General features: G+C 41.0%; 1 protein-coding gene across 1 annotated transcript; it reads left to right on the top strand.

Moving 5' to 3' along the window:
* Positions 1-4,273: 4,273 nt before the first annotated feature.
* C11H2orf15 (chromosome 11 C2orf15 homolog) lies at positions 4,274-4,898 on the top strand. The gene is given in 2 exon segments (XM_027554384.1): positions 4,274-4,517; positions 4,519-4,898. Coding segments are annotated over 2 exon segments (339 nt in total). The 5' UTR covers positions 4,274-4,478; the 3' UTR covers positions 4,819-4,898.
* Positions 4,899-11,084: the final 6,186 nt, after the last annotated feature.

An 11,084-nucleotide genomic window follows, 5' to 3' on the forward strand; every position in this document is an offset into this window, starting at 1 on the left:
TTGCCAACATCCGCTGGATCATGGAAAATGCAAGAGAGTTCCAGAAAAACATATACTTCTGCTTTATTGACTACGTCAAAGCCTCTGACTGTGTGGATCACAATAAACTGTGGAAAATTCTGAAAGAGATGGGAATACCAGACCACCTGATCTGCCTCTTGAGAAACCTATATGCAGGTCAGGAAGCAACAGCTAGAACTGGACATGGAACAACAGACTGGTTTCAAATAGGAAAAGGAGTACGTCAAGGCTGTATATTGTCACCCTGCTTATTTAACTTCTATGCAGAGTACATCATGAGAAACGCTGGGCTGGAAGAAGCACAAGCTGGAATCAAGATTGCCAGGAGAAATATCAATAACCTCAGATATGCAGATGACACCACCTTTATGCCAGAAAGTGAAGAGGAACTAAAAAGCCTCTTGATGAAAGTGAAAGTGGAGAGTGAAAAAGTTGGCTTAAAGCTCAACATTCAGAAAACTAAGATCATGGCATCTGGTCCCATCACTTCATGGCAAATATATGGGGAAACAATGGAAACAATGTCAGACTTTATCTTTTTGGGCTCCAAAATCACTGCAGATGGTGACTGCAGCCATGAAATTAAAAGACGCTTACTCCTTGGAAGGAAAGTTATGACCAACCTAGATAGCATATTCAAAAGCAGAGACATTACTTTGCCAACAAAGGTCCGTCTAGTCAAGGCTATGGTTTTTCCTGTGGACATGTATGGATGTGAGAGTTGGACTGTGAAGAAAGCTGAGTGCCAAAGAATTGATGCTTTTGAACTGTGGTGTTGGAGAAGACTCTTGAGAGTCCCTTGGACTGCAAGGAGATCCAACCAGTCCATTATAAAGGAGATCAGTCCTGGGGGTTCATTGGAAGGACTGATGCTAAAGCTGAAACTCCAATACTTTTGCCACCTCATGTGAAGAGTTGACTCATTGGAAAAGACTCTGATGCTGGGAGTGATTGGGGTCAGGAGGAGAAGGGGACAACAGAGGATGACAAGGCTGGATGGCATCACTGATTCAATGGACATGAGTTTGAGTAAACTCCGGGAGTTGGTGATGGACAGGGAGGCCTGGCCTGCTGTGATTCATGGGGTCGCAAAGAGTCCGACACGACTGAGCGACTGAACTCAGTTTAACATGTTTAACATGAATGTTTAACATGTTCCGCTTTTCTTAAATAACCCAAGGGTTCTGAACTCTAATAGTGGCTTTATCTCCCTGTCTTTTCCACAGATGAAATAGATCAACTAGGTTTTTATAGCTGTTCTCTGATGATCTTGATATAGTATTCACCTGTCCATTTCAAATGTAATATCATATTTGAAGAGACAAACTATTCTTGTTTTTGCCTAGTGAGTACTCATATTTTCCCCCACAGCGTATTATTGACAGACATAAATATCTTTTATGTTAGAACAAATCTCATAAAAGTGCATTTTAATATATGCCATATGTTTTTCCCATCTCTGCTTTGATTTTTTATCAGTATTTGTGCCAGTACATTTTCTCATTTTGTTGCATTAAGATATCATAACTTTGTAACTATAGCTGGACACTAAAAAGTTAAATCATGTCCCAGTTGTTTTAGGTAAAGGCAGAAGTCCCAGGAGATACATTTTCTGTGAAATATAATTGTACCTAACTGATACAATAAGTTACAAGAAGCATGAGCTCTCAAAGACCATCCTAAAATGTTATTTTAGGGAAAACAAAGTATTCTCATTTCATCTTAAGATGCTAAGGTTATTTTGAATAAAATGTTCTCATGATCTATCTAGCATTAATTGAAAAAAAAAATAGAGAAAAATGTAAAAACCTCAAAACTTTCTGATGATGTTGAAGGCTTGCGGGGTGAAGGTGATTATTATCATAGGAGATAGGAAAGTACCTCCTCCAGGGAAAAAATTACAAGAGTTTGAGTATTTACGTATGCCACCTTTGTTGATGTTCTTTTAGTCGCTAAGTCGTGTCCTACTCTTTGCGTCCTATGGACTGTAGCCCGCCAGGCTCCTCTGTCTGGGTGTTTTCCCATGCAGGAATACTGGAGTGGGTTGCCATTTCCTCCTCCAGGGGATCTTCCCATCCCAGGGATCAAACCCATGTCTTCTGTAATAGCGGGTGGATTCTTTACTGCTGAGCCACCAGGGAAATCCCAATGGGATTGTTTCTACTAACCTATTTTTTTCCTCCTAGTTATGAGTCACATCCTTCTGCTTCTTTTCATGCCTGGTAAGTTCATGGGGTCACAAGGAGTCGGACACGACTTAGCGACCAAACAACAAGTTTTTATTGAGCTTTCCAGGTGGCTCAGAGTGAAGAATCTGTCTGCCAGTGCAAGAGATGCAGGAGACAAGGGTTACATCCCTGGGTCTGGAAGATCCCCTAAGGGCATGGCAACCCACTCCAGTATTTGTGCCTGGAGAATCCCATGGACAGAGGAGACTGGCCGGCTACAGTCCACCGTCCAAGAATCAGACACAACTTAGCAACTGAGCACACACAAATTTTTATTGGCTGCCAGATGTTGCAGATTTGACATTGTTGGTGCTGAAGATTTTGGTTTTCCTTTAAATATGTGTAGGTTTTATTCTGAAATGCAGTGAGTTTACTTGAAAACAATTTAATCCTTTAGAACTGCCCTGTTGAAAATAGTAACCACTAGCTTCATGTGGCCATTTGAATTTATGTTATTAAAATGAAATAAAATTTAAAATTTAGTCCCTCATTTGTGCTTTGTACATTTCAAATTCTAACATCTAGCTTTCGTTGGTGGGTCAGTAGAATTCTCACATGCCAACATCCACACGTGACTAGTGGCCAGTATAGTAGACAATACATAAAGGATATTTCTATCATTGTAGAAAGTCCTATTGGAGACCTGCTTTAGAAGTTTGCTTTTAAGCTTTATTAGGTCCAAAGTGGTCTTTATTTAGGGCTAATTTGACTCCATTATTGAGGCAATACCTCAGTGGACGCCCCCTCCTTTTACAACCTTTTTAAGCTCTTTCTTCAATGTTGCATGGTCATCTCTCTTCATTGGACATTCATAATAAAAAGTACTGTATCTTTCTTGGAGGCTTTTTTCCTTTACTTTTTTGTATTATGGTAGAATACACATAACATAAAATGTAGCATCCTGGCCATTCTTAGGTGTATAGTTCAGTGTATTAAATACATTTGTAATGCTGTGCTGTCATCACCACCACTCATCTCCAGAACTCTTTTCATCTTGTAAAATTGAAACTCTGTACCCCTTAAACAACTCCCCATGGCAACCACTATTCTACTTTCTGTTTTTTTGATTCGGTATCTAGATACCTCACATAAGTGGAGTCAAACAGCATTTGCCTTTTTGTGACTGAATTATTTCATCTAGAATAATGTGCCCAAGATTCATCATGCTTTAACATATTGCAGAATTTCTTCCTCCTTTTTTAATGCTGAGTAGCTTATCATATATATATGTGTGTGTGTGTATATATACACCATATCTTGCTTACCCATGATCTATCAATGGACACTTGAGTTGCTTCCACTTTTTAGCTATTTTGAATAATGCTGTGATAAACATGGGGGTACAAATATTTCTTAAAGGCCCAGAAGTTGGTTTGCCAGATCATATGGTAATTCTGTTTTTAATTTTTTGAGGAACTGTCAAACTTTTCCACAGCAGCTGTACCAATTGTACATTCCCACCATTAGTGCATAAAGATTGAAATTTCTCCACATCATCAACAACACTTGTTATTTTCTTTCTTTTCTTTTTTTTTTAATAGTAACCTAATAGGTATGAGGCAGTATCTAACTGGTAACTGTGATTTGCATTTCCCTAATTATTAGTGATGGTGAACATCTTTTCATGTTATCATTGGCCATTTTGGTCATTCATCTATCTTCTCTGGAGAAATGTCTATTTTAGTCCTTTGCTCAGTTTTGAGTTGGGTTATTTTGTTGTTGCTGAGTTCTCTATATAGTCTGAGTTTCAGTCTTTTATCATATATATGATTTGCAAATATTTTCTCCCATTGATTTGCCCTTCTACTCTATTAAGTGTTTCATTAACACACAAAATTTGTAAATTTTCATAAGATCCATTGTTTCAGCATCTTTAATTCTTTTTCAGCAGAGTGTTTGGCCTTCAATAATAATTTCTTTAATCCAATAATAATAAATTAAAGTTCTTTGTAACAAGAATGATAGGACTAAGTAGAGAAGTTATGTAATTTTCTGCCAGGAGATGAAACAGAGCATCTGGTGAATTCCTTTAAAAAAACAAAAAGTCTCAGAGAACCTATAGAGCCTGCAAACCTCCCACAAAGAAAACGGAAACACTGAGGGAAGGAAGGAGATTTTACTGTGTATTTTTGGCATCCTCACCATGACATTCCATTACAACAAACATTGCCTGAAGTTAGTTGAAATTCCCATTCTATTCACTTGTTACAGTTTTTCCCTCAAGCAATCATGGAAGAAACGTATCCACTGCTTTAAGAGGTGCCAGCAATCTTATTTTTATTCAGCTGTCCCAATGGGGTTTTCCCCAAGTAAATCTGCTACTCAAGTTTCTGCTTTGCATATGGATTCAAAAGTGGGTGATCGCTTAATGCAAAGGACAGAGAAAAGCAAATTGGAGCCAGTGACTCAGTTATTTCAAAACACCAAGAAAATAAGATTAGAAGACACAGATCAAGAAGCCTTTACAAGGAGCAAAGACACTGGCACAGGATATCTTTCAGAGAAAGCCTTGGGTCCAGTGATATGTGTTAAAGAAAGTGATGGGATAGAAATGACAGACGTCAAATGAAGTTATTTTGTATGTTACTAAAGAAACCAAAAATGGCTTTTGACTAAGAGGGCCTGATGAATGAGAGACTTACCTTATTAGGAAAACCTAACAAAAGGAAGGAAGATGATCGCTTATTTTTTACTGTTTATGAATCAATGTAGATTGCATCTTTTGATGATACATAAGGCTATGGTTTTTCCTGTGGTCCTGTATGGATGTGAGAGTTGGACTAAGAAGGCTGAGCGCCGAAAAATTGATGCTTTTGAACTGTGGTGTTGGAGAAGACTCTTGAGAGTCCCTTAGACTGCAAGGAAATCCAAGCAGTCCATTTTGAAGGAGATCAGCCCTGGGATTTCTTTGGAAGGAATGATGCTAAAGCTGAAACTCCAGTACTTTGGCCACCTCATGCGAAGAGCTGACTCATTGGAAAAGACTCTGATGCTGGGAGGGATTGGGGGCAAGAGGAGAAGGGGACAACAGAGGATGAGATGGCTGGATGGCATCACTGACTCGATGGACGTGAATCTGAGTGAACTCCGGGTGTTGGTGATGGACAGGGAGGCTTGGCGTGCTGCGATTCATGGGGTTGCAAAGAGTCGGACACAACTGAGTGACTGAACTGAACTGAAGTGATTCAAAAAAAGTTGCTTTAGAAAGAAGAAACTTTCCAAAATTCAAATTCAAGATTTCTCTCATATTACACTCTATTCTTGTCAAAAATCAGAGGTTTTGTCTAAGGGTATTTAAATGTCACCAAAACATTTTAATTCTAGTGTATTTCTTAAACAAGTGATCAAAACCCAAAAAACAGTGTCCACTTTGACATCAGTATTTCCCATGATTTCTGGTGTATTGCTTTTATATGTTGGATTTCCAGCTGGAGATTTTGCTTTAGAGTACTTTATCTTCCTGCATTTTTGCATTTCTGTCCTGTCAAAAATCACTGGTAGCTAAAGAGGCATTTCACATTTCACATCATCCTTTCAAAACTTTTTTTTTTAACCCACACAGAATTCATTTCAGAGTTCACAAAACAGTTTTTCTAAATGTAATAATTTATCTTGCAGATGTTACCATTTTATGCCACTAATATTTAATATAAGAAAACAGCCTAGTTGTTTAAAAAACTATATATATATGTTTATATATAAACATATATAGTATATAAATATATATACTATATATGTATATATGTATAATACTGCTGTTTCAAACTTTCGAGCATTGGAGAAGGCAATGGCAACCCACTCCAGCACTCTTGCTTGGAAAATCCCATGGACAGAGGAGCCTGGTAGGCTGCAGTCCATGGGGTCGCTAAGGGACATGGCTGAGGGACTTCACTTTCACTTTTCACTTTCATGCATTGAGAAGGAAATGGCAACCCACTCCAGTATTCTTGCCTGGAGAATCCCAGGGACGGGGGAGCCTGGTGGGCTGCCGTCTATGGGGTCACACAGAGTTGGCCACGACTGAAGTGACTTGGCAGCAGCAGCAGCTATTTCAAACTACTAGATGTTTCAGTAAGGATGACAAACATATATATATATGTTTATATATACTTCAGTCATGTCCGACTCTTAGCAGCCCCATGGACTGTAGCGCACCAGGCTCCTCCATCCATGGGATTTTCCAGGCAAGAGTACTGGAGTGGGGTGCCATTGCCTTCTCCATACATATATATACATATACGTAAATATGTATATGTATATACATATATAAATATGTATATGCTGTTTCAAACTTTATACATATACATACATATATATGTATATATACATACATATACACACATATATGTATGTGTATATGTATATTTGTATATGTATACACACACATATATATACACACATATGTGTATATACATATACATATTTACATATATGTATATATAAACATATATATATATATGTTTGTCATCCTTACTGAAACATCTAATAGTTTGAAACAGCAGTATTGTCCCAAATAATGTTAGCTGAAATTAAAAACCACTTGTGTCTGGACAGATAGTGACCTGTAAATATTTCTACTATGTATGTTTTGACATTTTCCTGTACTTTAATATTTAATGGTGATCTCTAATGTCCAGTTGAGTAATATCCTTAATATTGATAAAGGAAAAAGGCATACTCAAAAGGAAAAGTAATCTTTTAGGGGAAAAAATATTCTGTTAATCAGAGAAAAACTAAACAGATGTTTTTGTAGAGTTTAAAAACATTGAAAGGGATGTAAGCCAATAAGATGATGCTCTTTATCATTTATAGAAAATAATTCTTTGGGAGACAAAAAAAAATACACAGATCATTCATTTGGTCACCTAACCTGGCACTGTGCTTGGTGCTTGGGATAGAATTGGGAATAAAACAGCAACTGCCTTCTTTGGTGGGATTCCCTGGTGACTCAGATGGTATAGAATCCACCTGCCAATGCAGGAATTGCAGGTTCAATCCCTGGGTCATGCACATCCCCTGGAGGAGGAAATGGCAACCTACTCCAGTATTCTTGCCTGGAGAATTCCATTGACAGAGGAGCCTGATGGGCTACAGTCCATACGGTTGCAAAGAGTTGGACATGAATGAATGACTGAAACAATAATAACACCTTTGTAATGCTTACTGTCTACCAGTAGAACATCAGACTAATTATATAAGATACAAATTGTGATGTGTCATGAAGAAAAAGTTAAACAGCCAAACCCGACAGGAGACATAACATACACTTGATTTTTATTTTTTTAAACTTGATTTTTAACTGTGGGAGCTAGGAAAGATTCTCTGAAGAGGTGACATTTATGGTTTTTGCAAGGACACGACTGTCCAAGTGAGATGATGGCCGAGGGGACAGAGTTTAGGTGAAGTCTGGAAGGAGATCATGATGGTCTGAAAGTGGGGGAAAGAAAGGGTTTCTAGTTTAAAAAAAAAAAAAAGGCTAGATGCATGAAGGTTCTCTAGGAGAAAGAGTGAGCTGGGGAGCACGGCTTTTGGACATACCAATTTCCAAGGCAGGCAGTTCTATGTGTATGGAATGAAAAATACCAATTTGAAAGTTGTATACAGAGTGGTGTCTAAAGTTATGGGAATTAATGAGGTTGCTTAGGGTGAATGTAGAGTGTGAGATAAAGCAACTACAACATTCAGAAGCTGGCCAGTGCTGAGGGAGCTCGCAGAGGGGATGGAAGAATTGACAGGCTGGTGGAAAACCAAGACAGGATAATGTCAAGACTGCCCACCAATCTTTAAGGTGGGGGCCGTCAACTGAAAGGGTAAATGCAGACTGAAAGTTCACTGGATCTAGCAACATGAAGTGAGAAGACCATGGGTTGAGAAGATCCCCTAGAGAAGGAAGTGGTAACCTACTCCAGTATTCTTGCCTGGGAAATCCCAGGGACAGAGAAGCCTGGTGGGATAGTCTATAAGGTCCCAAAGAGTTGGACATGACTTAGCAACTAAACTACAACAATAGAAGCAAAGGGCAACACAATTGTGTGGCTATCTTTAATGATAACTAGGAAAACTTCCACTGGGACTAACTTTGCACAGAATCCATTCCCACCTGCATAATCCAAGAAAGACTTACTCAGAGTGACTTAAATCAAAGATCAGATCAGATCAGAACAGTCGCTCAGTCGTGTCCGACTCTTTGCCACCCCATGAATCGCAGCACGCCAGGCCTCCCTGTCCATCATCAACTCCCGGAGTTCACCCGGGACTCACGTCCATCGAGTCAGTGATGCCATTCAGCCATCTCATCCTCTGTCATCCCCTTCTCCTCTTGCCCCCAATCCCTCCCAGCATCAGAGTCTTTTCCAATGAGTCAACTCTTCGCATGAGGTGGCCAAAGTACTGGAGTTTCAGCTTTAGCATCATTCCTTCCAAAGAAATCCCAGGGCTGGTCTCCTTCAGAATGGACTGGTTGGATCTCCTTGCAGTCCAAGGGACTCTCAAGAGTCTTCCCCAACCCCACAGTTCAAAAGCATCAATTCTTCGGTGCTCAGCCTTCTTCACAGTCCAACTCTCACATCCATACATGACCACAGGAAAAACCATAGCCTTGACTAGACGAACGTTTGTTGGCAAAGTAATGTCTCTGCTTTTGAATATGCTATCTAGGTTGGTCATAACTTTCCTTCCGAGGAGTAAGCGTCTTTTAATTTCATGGCTGCAATCACCATCTGCAGTGATTTTGGAGCCCCCAAAAATAAAGTCTGACACTGTTTCCACTGTTTCCCCATCTATTTCCCATGAAGTGATGGGACCAGATGCCATGATCTTTGTTTTTTGAATGTTGAGCTTTAAGCCAACTTTTTCACTCTCTTCTTTCACTTTCATCAAGAGGCTTTTCAGTTCCTCTTCACTTTCTGCCATAAGGGTGGTGTCATCTGCATATCTGAGGTTATTGATATTTCTCCCGGCAATCTTGATCCAGCTTGTGTTTCTTCCAGTCCAGCGTTTCTCATGATGTACTCTGCATATAAGTTAAATAAACAGGGTGACGATATACAGCCTTGACGAACTCCTTTTCCTATTTGGAACCAGTCTGTTGTTCCATGTCCAGTTCTAACTGTTGCTTCCTGACCTGCATACAAATTTCTCAAGAGGCAGATCAGGTGGTCTGGTATTCCCATCTCTTTCAGAATTTTCCACAGTTTACTGTGATCCACACAGTCAAAGGCTTTGGCATAGTCAATAAAGCAGAAATAGATGCCTTTCTGGAACTCTCTTGCTTTTTCCATGATCTAGCAGATGTTGGCAATTTGATCTCTGGTTCCTCTGCCTTTTCTAAAACCAGCTTGAACATCAGGAAGTTCACGGTTCACATATTGCTGAAGCCTGGCTTGGAGAATTTTGAGCATTACTTTACTAGCATGTGAGATGAGTACAATTGTGCAGTAGTTTGAGCATTCTTTGGCATTGCCTTTCTTAAATCAAAAGGGCAACATAAATGAGCAGCCATTGTGTCTTTATTGTAGCTTTAAATGGAGCCCTGGTCGGGGTATCCGCACCACCTAACTGTGAACTCTGGATGATTCTCACTTTAAAATTCAAGTCTCAATGGTTTCTATTCAAAGGAGAGACTGATTTCTGTCCAAGACTGAAAAAGGACGACAAATTCTTTGGGCTCCTCTCATCAAGAGGAGGGGTCCATTACTCCACCTCTTAACTCTGGGTTGTCTCTGCTGGTGCTTTGGCCAACAGAGAATGTGGCCGACATGCTACATCGAAGGCTGTGCCTGAATGGAAGTGCACCAGCAGCCAGTGAGCACCAGCTGCCAGGGATGTGACTAAGACGTGTGAATAAGGGTGTGGAGCCCTCGGCTCAGCCAACCTGTGCTGAATGCTCATTGAAGCCACCCAAGCAAGCCTTGCCCATATAAATGTTCAGTTCAGATGCTCCGTCGTGTCCGACTCTTTGCGACCCCATGAATCGCAGCACGCCAGGCCTCCCTGCCCACCACCAACTCCCGGAGTTTACTCAAACTCATGTCCATCGAGTCGGTGATGCCATCCAGCCATCTCATCCTCTGTCGTCCCCTTCTCCTGCCCCCAATCCCTCCCAGCATCAGAGTCTTTTCCAATGAGTCAACTCTTCGCATGATAGAAATAATAAATCGTTGCGTTAAGCCACTGGCGTTTGAGGCAGTTTAACGACTGATCTGATCTGATAGTTACCTAGAACTTTGCCTGCTGGGGGAATTTCCCACCTGGCTAAGCCCCACAAGGATGTTCTTGCCAACTGCATTGAGGGATACCCTGAGTGGGGACGTTCATGACCCTCGGTGTGCTAGTTTTCCGGCTCTCTCCTTCCTACCTGTTACCATCTCTGTATTGGGAATACCAGCGTTTATTCCTTTAAATGCCATTTGTCTTTTAAAACGGATTTTAGTTTCGTCCCCTTCCAACTGGAGTTGCTTGCCTGCCCTTTGGACTATGAGACGCGCAAAGCTCAGCACAATGGATAAATGTTCAGTGAAGAGCATGCGACCCGACTACTCTGGGGACTACTCTGGGTACCTGGCGGGCCCCCTCCAGCCTGACTCGGCTCCGCGCCTACCTGCGCCCTGCTGACACCTCCTCCACCCCCCGGGCCGGCTCTGGGCTGTGTCGCGGGGAACCTCCATCTGGCCTGGGGCTCTAAGACTTTCGATACTACTATAATTACTGCTATTATTTGAAAGGGAGTGGCGTCCCTGTTTCCGATGGGGCGTGGCGCCAAGGAGGGGGCACCGCAGGACGCTGTCCCCGCAACCGGAAACCCTCAGCCACGCCCCTTCCGGCGCTTCCGGTGCT

Source organism: Bos indicus x Bos taurus, chromosome 11 (genome assembly GCF_003369695.1).
Source record: "Bos indicus x Bos taurus breed Angus x Brahman F1 hybrid chromosome 11, Bos_hybrid_MaternalHap_v2.0, whole genome shotgun sequence".
Lineage (NCBI taxonomy): Eukaryota > Metazoa > Chordata > Mammalia > Artiodactyla > Bovidae > Bos > Bos indicus x Bos taurus.